The sequence below is a fragment of the Molossus molossus genome, unplaced genomic scaffold (genome assembly GCF_014108415.1).
Source record: "Molossus molossus isolate mMolMol1 unplaced genomic scaffold, mMolMol1.p scaffold_m16_p_4, whole genome shotgun sequence".
Lineage (NCBI taxonomy): Eukaryota > Metazoa > Chordata > Mammalia > Chiroptera > Molossidae > Molossus > Molossus molossus.
Window position 1 is genome coordinate 81732933 of NW_023425377.1, and position 15361 is coordinate 81748293.

Here is a 15361-nt window from a genome sequence, read left to right on the forward strand (position 1 = left end):
ATGATGGACACCTGAGCTAAGGAACCCAGCCAGGGGACACATGAGCTCCATGTTGAAAGTTTGGCAGGCACTGACAACTCTATTTCATCACAGATGAGCGTGTTGAAGGACAGAAATCACTGTAGCCACCTACTCAGTCTGCCCTCATGCCCGCAAATGCCCTGTTTCCAAGTGATAAAACATTCTAAAGTTCCAGGGTGTACATAAGTTTGGGGGAACCCTGTTTAACCCAAGACAGTAACTGCCTTTGCAAACAGGGCACAGGGGTCCTGCAAACTGCCTCAGATCTAACACTGAGCCAAACCGGCCAGGGCAAAAAGGATTTATTTCTGTTTTTTTAAATCCTCACCTGAGGATATTTTTCTATTTATCTTCTGGGAGAGTGGGAGAGAGAGAAACATCAATGTGAGAGAGACACATCGACTGGTTGCCTCAGACAAACCACAACAGAGGTATGTGCCCTTGACCAGAATTGAACCCATGACTCATTGGTCCGAGGGCCCACGCTCTAATGGCTGAGCCAAACTGGCCAAGGCAAGGAGGATTTATTTTTAAAGGAACTGCTCTCTCGCCCAGCCGGTGTTGCTCAGCAGATTGAGCACCATCCCATTGACTGAGAGGTCCTGGTTTGATTCTTGGTCAGGGCACATGCCAGGGTTTCAGGCTCGATCCTCAGTAGGGGGTGTGCAGGAGGCAGCTGATCAATGTATCTCTCTCATATTGATGTTTCTCTCTCCCTTCCTCTCTCTCTAAAAAAATCAATAAAAGCAAACAACAAGTGTTGGCGAGGGTGTGGAGAAAATGGGACTCTAGTACACTGCTAGTGGGAATGCAGACTGGTGCAGCCACTATGGAAAACAATATGGTGTTACCTCAAAAAATTAAAAATTGAACTGCCATTTGACCCAGTGATCCCACTTCTAGGAATATACCCTAAGAAGCCTGAAACACCAATCAGAAAGAATAAATGTACCCCCATGTTCAGCAGCACTATTTATAATAGCTAAGATCTGGAAATAGCCCAAGTGTCCATCAGTAGACAAATGGATAAAAAAAACTGTAGTACATATACATAATGGAGTACTATGCAGCTGTAAGAAAGAAAGATCTTTTATCCTTTGAAACAACAGGGAGGGACCTGGAAAGTATTATCCTAAGTGAAACAAGCCAAGCAGAAAAAGACAAATACCACATGATCTCACTTATTTGTGGAATATAATGAACATAAAAGTCTGAGGAAGTTTCTGGGTAGACCCAGAAACATGGAAGTAGGGTACAGACTGACAACCCTCAGAAGAGGGGATGGTGGGGGGAGGGAAGAGATAAGTCACAGAACTTATATGCATGTACGCATAACCAATGGACATGGACAACAAAGCCGAGGATGGGGTGGGGGGGGATGGGAAGGAGGGTGTCAATGGGGTAAAAAAGGAGAAACATCTGTAACAAAAATAAAATTAAAAAAATAAAATAAAATAAAAAAATCAATAAAGCATATTTAAAAAAAAAAGAAAGAAACTGCTTTCACAAGGCCATCACTTGTTGTTATCCAATTATGGTGTCTTCACTAGTCTTTTTTTTTTTGGTACGTGCCCCTAGAGGGAACCGAACCCGGGACTCTCTGGTCTGCAGGCCAATGAGCCAACCTATGAGCCAAACCGGCCAGGGCTTCACTACTCTTGTACAAGGGAAATGTGGTAAAATAGTGACAGGTGTTTTCCCTAATGGATCCACTCGGGGCCCACCTGGAGCCAGGTAAAGAGGGACAGGGGCCCGGGCCTGTCTGAAGAGTGGATGCTGCTCTACTCTGGCCCAGTGCAGCTCCATAAGACCCCATCCAGCGGGGCCAGAGTGTGAGGATTTCTCAAGAAAAGTGAGAAATCCAGATTTTAAAAATGTCCTGCTTGGCAAATTCTTTAAAAGAAAAAAAAAAAAGAAGCAAAACACTGATGACCAAGGAAGAAGTCTGTGTTCTGAGTGCCTCCAGTTTGAGACCTCAAGGGTGAGTAATTCTCAGTCACCTCATTTCTTTGGTCTGTCAATTCTGTGAGCAAAGGGGTCATCTCCCCTTTACTGATAGGGAAACTGAGGCTCAGAAGGAGAAAATGGCTGGTTAACTTAAGGCAACCCAAAGAACAGGAGCTGGAGATGAGGTTTGAACCCAGTTCATCCTACCAGACCCCATACCCCAAACCCCACTTTAAAAAAAATGTTTTCTTTAATTGATTTTAGAGCGAGAGGAAAGAAGAGGGAGAGAGAGATAGCAATATCGATGAGAGAGCCCTGGCCAGTTTGGCTTAGCGGTTATAGTGGTTAGTTACCTCGGTTGTGGTTTAGCCCTGGTTGGGGTCGTGCGGGAGGCAATCAATTGATGTGTCTCTCGCATCAATGTTTTTCTCTTTCTCTCTCTCCCTCCCTCCCACTCCATCTGAAGATAAATAGAAAAATATCCTCGGGTGAGGATTAAAAAAACAAAACAAAACATCAATGAGAGAGAACATTGATCAGCTGCCTCCTGCAAGCCCCCATTAGAGACTGGCCCACAACCTGGGTATGTGCCCTGACCAGGAATCGAACCAGCGACCTCTTGGTGCATGGGTCAAAGCTCAACCAGTAAGCCACACTGGCCGGGCTAAATATGTTTTTATCAATTTTTTTTTTTATCCTCACCGGAGAACATTTTTCCATTTTTTGTTCAGATAGAGTGTGAGGGAAAGAGAGGGAGGTAGGGAGAGAGAGAGAGAGAGAGAGAGAGAGAGGGAGAGAAACATCGACGTGAAAGGGACACATTGAGTGGCTGCTACCTGCACAACCCAATCAGAGCCAAACTGGGACAAACTGCAACCGAGGTACATGCCCTTAGCGGGAACCGAACCCGGGTCTCTCTGGACCACAGGCTGATGCTCTAACCTCTGAGCCAAACTGGCCAGGGCTGTTTTTATTAATTTTTTAGAGAGGGAGGAAGGGAGAGAGAAATAGAAATATCGATATGAGAAACACTGATCAGCTGCCTCCTGCATGCCCTCTACTGGGGATCAAGCCTGCAACCCAGGCATGTGCCCTGACTGGAAATCAAAGTGGGGCCTCTCAGTCCATGGGATGATGCTCAATCCATTAAGCCACACAGGCCAGGCTCACCTAAGGATATTTTTCCATTGATTTTTTTTTTTTAGATAGAGTGGAAGGGTCCTGGCCGGTTTGGCTCAGCGGTTAGAGCATCAGCCTGCAGACCAGAGTCCCGGGTTCGGTTCCGCTAAGGGCATGTGCCTTGGTTGCGGTTTGTCTCTGACCCCAACTGGGGTTGTGTGGGTGGCAGCCACTTGATGTGTCTTGCTTACATTGATGTTTCTCTCTTTCTCCCTCCTGCTCTATCTGAAGATAAATGCAAAAAAAATGTCCTCAGGTGAGGATTTAAAAAAAAAAAAAGATAGAGTGGAAGGGAGAGGGAAGGAGGTATTGGGGGGAGAGAGAGAGAGAGAGAAACATCAGTGTGAGAAAGATACATCAGTTGGCTGCTTCCCGCATGACCCCAATAGGTCTGAGATTGAACTTGCAACCCAGGTACATGCCCTTGACCAGGAATTGAGTCCGAGACCCTTTGGTCCAGGGGCCGACACTAATCGCTGAGCCAAACCGGCCAGGGCCAGACAAGCCTTCTGTAATGGCCTGGGGAGCAGCAAACAGCCCTGAGTGAACTGCTCGTGGAGGGCACCATGTGGCAAGGGCATGGGGAGGCAGCAAGAAAATCAGGAGCCCAAGGACCATTTGGCCAGGAGGGGCTGGCTTTGGGGCCACTTATTTCCTGCCTTCTCTTCACAAACATTTCTCATCCACCTGCATTGGGAGAGAGTAGGGACTCCACCAGAAACCTCCAGGTCCCTAAATCCTGCTCTGCCCTGGCCTCCACGGTCTGTTCTCCCCATGGCTATCAGAGAGCACTTGTGAACACCTAGTCTCTGCCCACAGCCTCCATGGCTCCCAGTGCCTGGGGTAAAAGCCCAAGCAAGTCCTGCCATACCTGTACCCACAGCACCCTGCATGACCTGTCCCCTCCATCATCTCCTCATCCTCACCTCCTTCTCCCCCCTCACTCTGCTACAACCACACAGTTCCCTTTACTGTTCCCTCAACGTGCCAGGCACAGTCCAGCCTCATGGCCTTTGCATCTGCTGTGCCCGCTTCCTGGTTATGTTCCTCTGGCTCATTCTTTCACCTAATTCTGGCCTTTGCTTCAAGATCACCTCTTCTGAGAGGTCTCCCCTGACCACCCTGGCTCAGGAAGCTGCCTCATTTCTCACTATGCTCTGTTCCCGTTTACAGTTTTCATTGCCTTGTGTTGGGTCATCAGCTGTTAAATCACACATTTACGTGTCATTATTTAGTCCCTGTGAACTCTGTGGCATGGACACCATGCCCGTTGGTCACGGCTGGGTCCCAGTGATTTGAACAGCACCAGACACCTAGTAGCTGATGAGAGACTGTGATATTTATTGAGCACCTATAGTTTGTTAGGTGCTGGTCTGGGCAGTGGGTACATGACAAGGACAAGACATACACCCCCTTCCCTCACCAATCAGGTGGCCAGCCTGGTGGGATAACAGATAGGAATCAAATCATTATACAATAGTTAATCAGAGCCAGCACTAATTTGGCATTTACTGTATACCAGGTAGTACTCTATTAATCAATTAATTCTCACCACTACTCTATGAAGGTGATACTATACCATTGATATCCTGTACTACAAATGAGGAAACTGAAGCACAGAGAGGGTAAGTGTCTTCCCAGGTCTCACGGTCTGGTAGATTATTCCAGGAATAGTCCTGGTGGCTCAGGCCTCCTATGCTCCTGTGTCACCCTCTCAAGGCTGGTCATGGGCTTCATGTGGCTGGAGGGACAGTAGCACGTGTGATACATGCATTCAAAGTGCTTGTTTCGGGACCTGCCTATCTTGCTGTTCCTGGCTGCCTACAAGTCCCATAGGGGGAAGGGCCAGCCAGCCCAGCAGTCGCCCCATCAAGGCTAGCCAGATTTAGTAACCAAACATACAGGATGCCCAGTTACATTTGAACTTGAGATAAGCAATGAACAATTTTTTTTTAGCATACATATGTCCCAAATATTGTATGGGATATGCTTATACTAAAAAAGTCATTTGCTGTTGGCCTGAAATGTACATTTAACTGCATCTCCAGGGTTTTGTATCAGAACCCTGCCTCCTCAGCCGATGGCGGCCCTGACTCCACAGGCATGAGAGGGGTTCCCTCGAGGTATGGCCTCCTGAATACCCCATGATCCTGCAGGAGTCAGTTAAACAAGAATGGTGCTCAGAGGGAGGGTGGATGTGCTTTGAAAAGTGCTGAGAAGCAGACCTGGGAGGGAGGCAGGTTCTGGCACTTTAGTTAGAAACTCGGTTTGTATTTCAGCCTTTCTAATGGCCTGAGAGGGAACTCTCCTCCCTTCCCGGATCATAATACACTGAGCTGGGGGAAAACCAGGGAAGAGTATCCACCCCTCACAGGAAAGAAGGGGGGGCAGCCAGGGACCCACAGTCACAGGATCCGAGAAGTGCTGCCCACTGGGCTGCCTGCTTCATTTCATCCTGAGAGCCCACCCTGACACCCTCCACCTTCCAGACAGACCCACCCTCCTTTGGGGATTCCACTAAGAATTTATGTAAACCTTTCATCGAATACCTTCTGGGCAGTCAGCCTGGCAGGTGGATAGAATTCTATCGCCACTCTCTAAGGGGGCTGCCTCATTAAAAGAATGAAAATGAAAAGTAAATCTTAAAAACAAGGCATTTCCAATGGTTGTACTTCTGGCTTCATCAGGACATATCAGCCAGGACAAATCCAGAATTTCATAGAGGACTTTGCAGTTTTAGGGCACTTCTAAATTTTTTAAGCCACTCTGATGGTTCCCAAAGGTCTTCTTATGCCTTCAAGAGAGCTATTATCTCCCCCCTTTTTATAGTGCTAAAATACACATAACACAGTTTACCATCTGAACCATTTTTCAGTGCAAAGCTCAGGGGCATTAATATTGTGCAGCCGTCCCCACCACCCATCTCCAGAACTTTCTCATCTTCCCAAACTGACACTTTGACCCCAATAAACACTAACCCTCTCTCCCCCAGCCCATCGCCCACCATCTATTTTCTGTCTCTGAGTCTGACTCCTCTAGGGACCTACTGCAAGTGGAATCACATAGTACTTGTCCTTACTAAGCACTGTGAGTGTGACTGAAGAGCAATGACTGACTCAGTGGGATGGGACAATGTGGGAAGACGGGGCCTGGCATTACTGCAGATGGTCACTCCACAATCACTGATTGGGCACCGACTGCATGCCGCATGCTGGGAATGCTGATTGTGACCCTGGCAGCGTGTCGCAGGCTTGCAGCCCCGTGGGGGGTGGTGAAAGCCAGTAGTATCTGTGGGAGCAGTAAGTGTCATCCAGAGAAATGAACCAGACAGAGGAAGAAGGGTTTATTTCATGGTGGACATGGACAAGCAGTTTGGGGGAAGCAGAGGGACCTCGTTTAGTCCACAAATCAAGCCATTCTTTTCTGCCAGGTCAGGTGCTGTCCCCAGGGGACCCCATAATGTCAGGGCTTTGCTGGTGCACTGTGGAGGGGACTCCAGGGCAGCACGGAGGCTCTCAGACTGGGCGCTCAGGTTTCCTTCCTCAGACTGGAAGGTTTCCCAGGGTTGGAGTGGGGCATTTCCCCCTTCTTAGATTGGGACTTAGAGGGGAGCCGAGTGTCTCTCCCCTCAGACCTGCAGCTCCTCACGGTGCCAGGACCCATGCCTTCCTCCAACCATCCCCTCTGCCCTCAAACTAGCGGGAAAAATGACAATTGGAACGGGGTAGAGGGACCTGGTCTCCTTCCTTTTTGGACCCAAGAACATTTGGCAAAGTCCTAGAAACAGAAAGAATTGACAGAGGTCTGATTTTATCCCCAGCTTTAGACCTAGAAAAACCAGAACAATTTCTCTAGGAAAATAAAAGCGGAAAAGAAAGCCCTCGAGTCTGGAGGCACACCCACCCTTGGGATTATTGGCATGTCGTTTGTGGTTCTCGGAATGTGGGTTTACTTTTATTTATTTTAAATATGTTTAACTTTTTTTTTTCTTTCTTGATTTTAGAGAGAGAGGAAAGGAGAGAGAGAGAGAGAGATAGAAACATCCATGAGAGAGAACATCAATGGGCCGCTTCCTGCATGCCCTCACCTGGGATTTGGCCTACAACCTGGGCATGTGCCCTGACCAGGACTCAAACCGGGACCTCTCAATCCATGGAACAACGCTCCAGTGAGCTCGGATTGTGGGTTTAAATGGGGACTTGTTTCCTAAAGTGGGGGGCTTGGTGATCGTCTTGGCAGTTCCCACAGGATCAAGGTGCCCCGGTCTCTAGGCTCAGTCCTCATCCTCACTGGCGTAGACACGGGCTTCCCAGCGTTCAGCCATGGTGTTCTTGTGGCGGGTGACTCGTGTGGCTTCCAGGACCTTCAAGAGGAGGCATAAAGTCCCCATTAGGGTCCTAATTCCCCTCCAGGAACCTCCCCTACTGCTAACTCATAGGAGAGGCTTAGAACAGGGGTAAGGCAGGACTATCCCCTCCTCTGTTTCAGACCTTCTACTCCTAGTAATAGCACCAAGGGATGTGGTAACTCATGCTGAGTTCCACAGCAGGGGAAATATCTGGGTCTGGCATTTTGGGCTCTGCTCAAAGACAGCCCCAAATATAATCCACAAATTTACTGAGGTAGCTGGCCTTCTTCACACCCTCAGATGAACCCCTTCCTCAAAGAAAAGGCCCTTGTCTTAGACCCAATCTGCTCCAAAACCTTCATTATTTGACAAAGAAGTTGCAAGTGCATCCACTTTATACAATCAGTGCCCATGGCAGGCATCACAAGCAGATCAGAGCAAAATCCACCACAGGCAGACATCAAATGAGAAGATACTCTGTGAAGTTTCCACACCCAAAAGAAAAGCTTTTGATGATCCTGGTGTGATCAGGGGGCACAAACAGGGGAGAAAACGATAGTCCTTGCCTCAGGAGCACACTCACCTCCAAGTTGACATGGTCCAAGGGGTTGATGCCGGCATACTACAGGAAAAGAACATACGTCAGCCCCTGGGCCTTATGGCTCTGCCCCACTCCAGAGCCCATCTGGAACTCAATGAACAGCCTACTCAGTCACCACTTGAAGCAGGAAGGAAGGTGTTCCATGCCCACCACGGTCCTTTTGAGTGCCCCTTGATCACCCTAGATTCAGCCAGCCATCATGCTGTTCCTTCATGCTATACCCCTCAGTGCAGCCTCAGTCTATCATTTGCAGTTTTTTTCTCTTGGTCAACTTCAGCATAACAAAGACAGTCAATATTTATGGAGCTCTTCCCATGGCCAGGCCCTGCTGTAAGGCTCGGAGGCGGATGGTCTTATTATCACACTCATTTCACAAAGGAGGAGACAGAGGATCAGAGAGGGGCAAGGACTTGCCCAACATTACACAGCAAGCAATTGGCAGGGCTGAGACTTGAACCTGGGTCACTGGGCTCCATTCTGTCTCAACCCGTGAGGCCAGGCTATGAGTTCCAGGTGGGCGAGGCTGGAGTTGGTGTTATTCTGCTTGGTGTTCCCAATACCCCACCCAGGGAGGAGATGGCTTCATAGTTACAAATGTGTGGTATGGATTCACGTTTGGGTTCAAGTCCCAGCTCAGGAACTCACAGGCCATGTGATCCTTGAAAAGTCTCTCTCCACCTTCCTGTGGCCCTACTGGGGGGTGTCAGACCTCAGTCAGACCTCCAAGGGGATGGGCAGGGTTCTAGACTCACCCACTGCTCCTTCTTCTTTCTCTGCCCAGGAACAGCCTCAGCTGGGGACTCTGCTGTCCACACCAGGCCTGAGTGCAGGTGGATGGGAGTGAAGAAGTGTGACTCAGACACTGAGTAGCTATCCATGATGCCTGTGGAGGGCAGGGGGAAGGAAGGAGCATCAGGGAGGGTGCCATAGTTCCTTGAAGGTAGAACATCTATCAGACCAAAGCTTGGGAGACGAAGACTATCTTGACCAGTTAAGGAGACAGGTGATTGAATAGACATACAGAGTAGACAGCTTGTTAAGAAAACTTATAGAGTGACCAAAATAGCCAGCCAGGAAGAACTGGATAGATGGATGGGCCAACTATGCAAAGTGAAAAACATTAAAAGTAACACATGAGATATTTCATATTGACAAAGAGGAGCAATTGACCAAAAGGATACAACATCTGTAAACCTTTACGTGACTAATAACAAAACATTTAAATCCATAAAGCAAAAACCCCAGGGCAAAGTTCACATCTCTCTCCAAAATCTACAGCTTAAGGAAACATACAGGCAGACAGACCAGCCAACTGGGGGAGTGGTCAGTCCCTCCTGACATCCCCAAACTCCATCCCTCCACCCTTTTCTGCTCCAATCTCTGAGACAAGATCAAAGCAACCATTTCCCAGGACCCTTACTCACCTGATGCCCGAGAGGAGCTCCTGGAGTCTTGGTCCTGAGGGGAGAAGACCTCAGGGAAGAGAGCGATACGTCGTTCCTCAGCCACTTCTTGCTCCCGCCTCAGGACACTCTCCATCTCCCTGTCCAGCAGCTCAGAGGACTGAGACCTTTGTAGCCTCAATGCTGGGGCCCCAGCCACTTCCCAGCCCCACATTCGGGGGGTCTCAGCCTTCTGGGGCACATCTGGGACCCTGAACCGCAGGGGACGCAGGCGGAAGTACTCCCATCGCACAACACCCCCATTGGCTTGTGGGGGTCCTCTGGGGGGCTTCGAAAACTGCTGCTTTGTGCCTGAGGGTTTTCCAGAGAATTCTGAGAGATGCCTCTTAGATCCTGTGGCCTTTGGTGAGGCCACTGCCTTGGCCTCATCTGCGGAGAGACCACTAGGCTTGCTGTATGTGTGAAAGGCTGGGAACTTTTGCAGGGGGGCCCCAGGGCTCAGGTATGGCTGGTAGGCATCAGGTGGGATGCGGTTCACCTTCCTCAGCTCTGGAGCAGGATTGGCCGCACTAGCATCTGGAGCGAGGCCAAGGATGGAGTCTGAGCTAAACACTCTCCTAAGTCCAGGCTGGGAGCTCTCTGAGATCCAGTCGGGTGTGGACACAGAACCTATCTGCAGGCCCTCCCGCCGGTGGTCCTCCTCACGCTGCGTCTCCTGTGCCATGTCACGCTGCACATAGAGTGATGGGCGCCCCCTGTCCCGCCGTGGGGCCATGGTCAGGCTCACCTTGGTCAGCAGAGGCCGGGTGGGTATCTCCACCAATTCCTGGTGGCCCACCACCCGCTGCAGCCCCCTCTGCTCACGCAGAGCCGCCTCCCGCTCCTGAGCCAATCGGATCTCCCGCTCAATGGGTGTCTCCTTGGGGACCTCCAGTGACTCCGCTTGAGACTGAGAACCAGGGTCATCGACAGCTTGGACAACAGACGCAGTGGAAAAACTACGGACCCTCTTCTTTTCCATGACCACCTCCTTCACCTGAGGCTTGACTGAGACAGCATACCCATTAGCGAGGGGCAGCTCCTTCAAGGCCTTGGGGGCCTGGTTGATCCTGGGTGAGGCACACGCTGGGGCTACCCTGGCTGGAGGTTGCTGAGGGACCCCTGCGTTTGCCTGCTCCAGGCTCAGGAACTGCTGCCTCGCTGCCAGGAAGTTGATCTGCTCCCTGTCAACCACATTTTCCTCCACGGGCATGAACTCAGGAATTCCAGGGGTCCTAGGGCCCCTATTGTCAGGGGTGCCATGAAGCGTGGCCACTGTGCCGCTCTTTTTCACTGCCTGGCCCTGGATGATGGCCCAGCGCTCCCGCTCCAGGTCCCGTGGCAGCCTGGGCAGGGCGTTCCTGGTGTCCAGGTAGTAGGCCTTCACTTCCTCATCCTCATCATCCTCCAGCTGAAGGGCTGGCTGGTTGGGGAAGGTGTGTGGGCTGCAAGATGCCCCTGTCCTCAGCACATCCAGCTGGGCCTTGTGATCAGCTAGCCACAGTACAGGCTGGTCCTGGTCCCAGTTGCTGTCCGAGGGCTCCACATTTACCTGCTGGAATGTGTAGCTGGTATCCCCATTGAGGGCCAGGCTGGTCATGCCTGATGAGTGGGGGATGCTAAAGATAGGGTATCTGGTCACTCGGTCCATGTTCTAGAGGTGTCAGCCCACCACGGGTTTCCAGGGTGGAGATGCTGTAAGCTCCCTGAGGATGAGAGGATGAGAAGGAATGACAGCTACCAGGTCGGAATACTGGGGGAGAGGCACGATGGCCAGTTCCTTAAAGGGAAAAGTCCCACCCAAGTGGCCTCTGTGATTAGTTCAGGGAAGGGCAGTGACTCAACTTGGCCAATGACATGAAATACTGGGACTTGGCAATGAATGTGGAAATAGTACCCTCTTTCTGTTAGTACCCTCTTTCTGGTGGGATGAAACAGAGATTCTGAGGGGCCATACATGCCTCTCTGTGGGCATAGCCTGCTTGAGAGCAACCCCAACCCCAACACAACATCCTAAAAGTGTTATTTGAACTCCTGGATCCAGCCACACCTGAATCTTGCCCCTGAACTGATCCAACTCTCCCCATGTGTGTCTGACATTTGCAGGCACCCCTGCTCATCGTCTCCCAGACACTGCACACCCTGCTCGGGCATCCCCTTCTGCCCTAATCCTACTCCTCCCCTTTTCCACTCAGTTCACTGTGTCCAGACCCAAAGCCATCCCTGGGGTCCCTGGGCCACCGATGGGTCTCCGCCAGTACATGCATATGCCTCTCTCTCAGGGCACACACACACACACATTCTGAAGTTCCCTTTGTGATTTTGTTTTTGTAATTGATTTGAGAGAGAGAGAGAGAGAAACATTGAGTTGTTGTTCCACTTATGTACGCATTCATCGGTTGATTCTTGTATGTGCCCTACCAGAGATCCAACCTGAAACCTTGGTGTATCAGGACGATGCTCTAATCAACTGAGCTTCCTGGCCAGGGCTCTGTGATTGTTTTCATCTGATATTTACAGAGGGTTCCAGCAGGCATGCCTCTCGCTGAAGGATGTCCAGTGGGAAAACAGGCCCAGAGAGGGGCAGCAACTGGTAGAGACTTCAGCTTTCCGGATCCCACATCCTGGTTCTCTCTACTGCACCTGCCCAGCAGGACACCTTTTCCCATCCCAGACAACGCCCCCACACCCCACCCCACCGCAGTCCCATAAAACCAAGACAGTCTAGGGAATGCCTTGGACCTTGTCCTGCTGGGCCAGGCAACACCCCGACCCAGTGCCCCACGGAGGCCCAGTCCTGCCAAGTGTCCAGATTCCTGCTGATCATAGGTCTAGGAGCTTTCTAGAAGGTCACACATCTGATCTCACACCTCTGATGCTCCTGGCATCTCCAGGGTTCAGTTCTCACTACCTTCCTTAGGTGCTTGAGGCCTCCGTTTGGTCTCAGCACAAACTTCCAAACTCTGTAGGTGCCTCCACCCCAAACCTGACCCTCTTCCCCGCCCTTGCAGCTCCCTTTACCTGGATGGAGGTCCCTCGTTTCTGCACCTCCACAGCCTCTTTAGCTGTAGATCACAGGACAGCTCCTCCAGGAAGCCCCCAGATTGGAGCCCATCATCTCAGCATCTCTTGTGTGCCTGGCCCAGCACCTAGTGTTAGGTGTCACCTTTTTACAGCCAAGGAAAGGAGGATGAGCTGTTCCCAACTCCTCAAGCAGCCCTTGTTCTCAGACCCTTGTTCTTGGACCAGAGCTACTGTGTATGTCTGCTGCCTTTTTACACCAACTTGCTTGTAAAGGCTAAATGTAGTTCTAAAAAGGAAAACACACCATGTCCTTGAACTGGGGAAGTGTCCTCAAGAAACATAAAATCGATCATGGAAACAATGTTACAACTAGCAGGTTATGTATCACGCAATCTTTTGTATATATCAAATATTTAAAGTATAATTAGAAAACCAATATTTAAAATAGAGGCTTGGATAGGAAACTTTAGGACACCAGGTTAACCCACTATCCCAATGACCCAGCAGCCCCCTACAGAGATTTTCTCTTTGAAAGTTGTTGGGGGGTGAACATATGTTTGAAATGGAAATAAGCTTATTTAAGGCCTGTCTTCTCCCACCTGAAGCCATCAGCCCAGGACCCTCTCTCCCAGGGGCCCCAGGTGAGCACCACTCCTTCAGCCCAGAGTCTGGTATTCAGCAGGTACTTAATAAAAGCTGACTGAATAGGGTGTGATCTCTGCAAACATTACTCACCCCAGGTTCTCAGGATGTGGGAGTTGGGTTATTTTAGCTGCAGACCCTCCAGACCACAGCTTAGCTTGTCCTCTGGGTCAACTCTGTCCCCATGCCCTGGGGCTTACTGGGAATGACAGGTGTGGCAGGCGTGATGCAGGAGTGGTTTTTTTATTTTTTATTTATTAATTTGTTTTTATTACAGATGTTTCTCATTTTCCTCCCATTGACACCCTCCTCCCCTTCCACCCAACAGGAGTGTTTGCTGAGTGAATAGCTGGATATTCACTCACCAGGATGTATAACCCACAGGGGACATTAACTCCTGGGAAGAAGATCTGCCTGCCCAGAGGGTGTTGGGTCAGGTGGGGCGAGGGTGGAGGCGCCACTTCCTCCTTTGCCCATTTCTCCCAGGTGATTAATTGAGGACAATAAAGGGTGGGACTCAGGCTGGGTCTTGGGTTCAAGGTCCCAGGGCCCCTCTCACCTGTGGCCTTGAGCTAGCCTCAGCTCACCCCTCATTTTTTCCTCACAAGATCTTGTGATAAGAGGACCATTTTTTAAAAATCCTCACCCGAGTACATTTTTCTGCATTTATCTTCAGATAGAGGAGGGAGAGAGAAAGAGAGAGAGAAACATCGATGTGAGAGAGACACATAGAATGGCTGCCACCCACTCAACCCCAACTGGGGCCGGGGACAAACTGCAACCGAGGTACGTGCCCCTAGCATACCAAACCGGCCAAGGCCCAGCTCACTTTCTTCCAAACCTCTTTGGTACGCAGGCCGAAGCTCTAACCGCTGAGCCAAACTGGCCAGGGCAAGAGGACCATTCTTATCTCCAATTTACAGCAGAGGGGACTGAGGCCCAGAGAGGGGAAGTTGCTCACCTAAGGTCACACAGGAGTGACAGAGCAACAGGTCCTGAAGCTTGAACTCTCACTTCCAGTCAGTTGCCACCTCCTTCAGGAAGCCCTCCTGGGTTGCTCCTCCTCAGCCCCACCCCCTGGTGCCTCACATCTGCTTCCTCATCACCAAAATTGGCCTTCTGCCATCAGGGCAAAGGCCTGATGGAGGGGCTGAGGCTCAGACAAGGAAGGTCACACAGCAGGGAGGGGCTCCAGGGATTCCTCTACCATCACTCACAGCTACAGTCCTCCACGCCCCTGGCTTGGCAGAGCCCCCAACCCTTTGACACATGACTGAGTCTGTGTTTTGGGCTGAACAGAGCTAAGACAAAACCCCTATGCTGACATGGCACACACTAACCCATCCCCACCCCCAACCCTCTTCCGGAGTGCCCCTACCAAGCCCCAGACCCTGTGAGGGTGTTGTATGCTGCTCCCTTAGCAAGGTTCTGGTTGGTGCTAAGTGCCTACCTAGCAGCCTCCAGGATTCCCAAGACCCATGGGCAGAGGGAGGCTCTCTGGCCTCTGGCCATGGTGCCAATCAGGCCCTTCCCTTGGAGGGTCAGGGCTCAGTGTTTTTGGATTTGGGGCCGGAAGCCCAGGGTGGAGACTGAGACTCTGGCAAGGTTCAGAGATGGACCCTCCACTCCCCAGGGTAGGGGGGGGCAGGGCAGGAAGGACACAGACCTCAGGGTTTCAGAGCAATGGGAATGAAGGGCAACGGGAGAACCCCACCAGCCCCAATGACCCAAGCTAGGTCCAGAGGGGTACGGGGTAAGAATGGGATGCCTCTCTCCCTGCATCCCAAGGGTCCCACAGGTGAGCGAATAATGTCAACTGACACGCCAATCTCCATGCCAAAAACAGACCCCACACCATGCAGGACCCCACCCCACCGTAGCTTCATGTGCGTCCTGCTCCCTCATGCCCGCAGTCTCTCACCTGCCAGCTCCGGGCCCCCAGTAGCCTCCAAGCCTCGGCTCCACTCTGGCGGCGCTGCACTGCCTACAGGTTGCCAAGGGACAGTGCCCCACCCAAGGCAGGCAGGTGCACTCCCTCCGCCGCCGCCGCCGCCCCACCCGGGCTCAGGACACAAAGTCCGGAGGAGGAGGGAGAAAGGCGATACCCAGGCAGGGCGGAGGGCAGGCACCATGCCCACTGCACACTGCCCCAAGCCC

At 51.1% G+C, this 15361-nt stretch overlaps 1 protein-coding gene across 1 annotated transcript; it reads right to left on the minus strand.

Annotated features, from left to right (window-relative positions):
* Positions 1-7294: 7294 nt before the first annotated feature.
* LOC118616536 (mitotic spindle positioning) lies at positions 7295-15143 on the minus strand. The gene is made up of 5 exons (XM_036242124.1): positions 15126-15143; positions 9521-11244; positions 8849-8979; positions 8079-8117; positions 7295-7510 (listed from the first exon to the last, which is right to left on the minus strand). Exons 2-5 carry the CDS (start codon positions 11187-11189, stop codon positions 7421-7423), a joined length of 1929 nt encoding a protein of 642 aa, XP_036098017.1. The 5' UTR covers positions 11190-11244; positions 15126-15143; the 3' UTR covers positions 7295-7420.
* Positions 15144-15361: the final 218 nt, after the last annotated feature.

What these genes read in the sequence shown, in the direction of transcription:
- LOC118616536 (XM_036242124.1), bottom strand. Translation starts at nt 11,189, where the DNA reads ATGGACCGAGTGACCAGATACCCTATCTTTAGCATCCCCCACTCATCA. An exon ending in GAGCTCCTCTCGGGCATCAG is followed by an intron (nt 8,980 to 9,520) that starts GTGAGTAAGGGT and finishes TGCCCTCCACAG; the next exon opens with GCATCATGGATAGCTACTCA. An exon ending in TGGACCATGTCAACTTGGAG is followed by an intron (nt 7,511 to 8,078) that starts GTGAGTGTGCTC and finishes CTCCTCTTGAAG; the next exon opens with GTCCTGGAAGCCACACGAGT.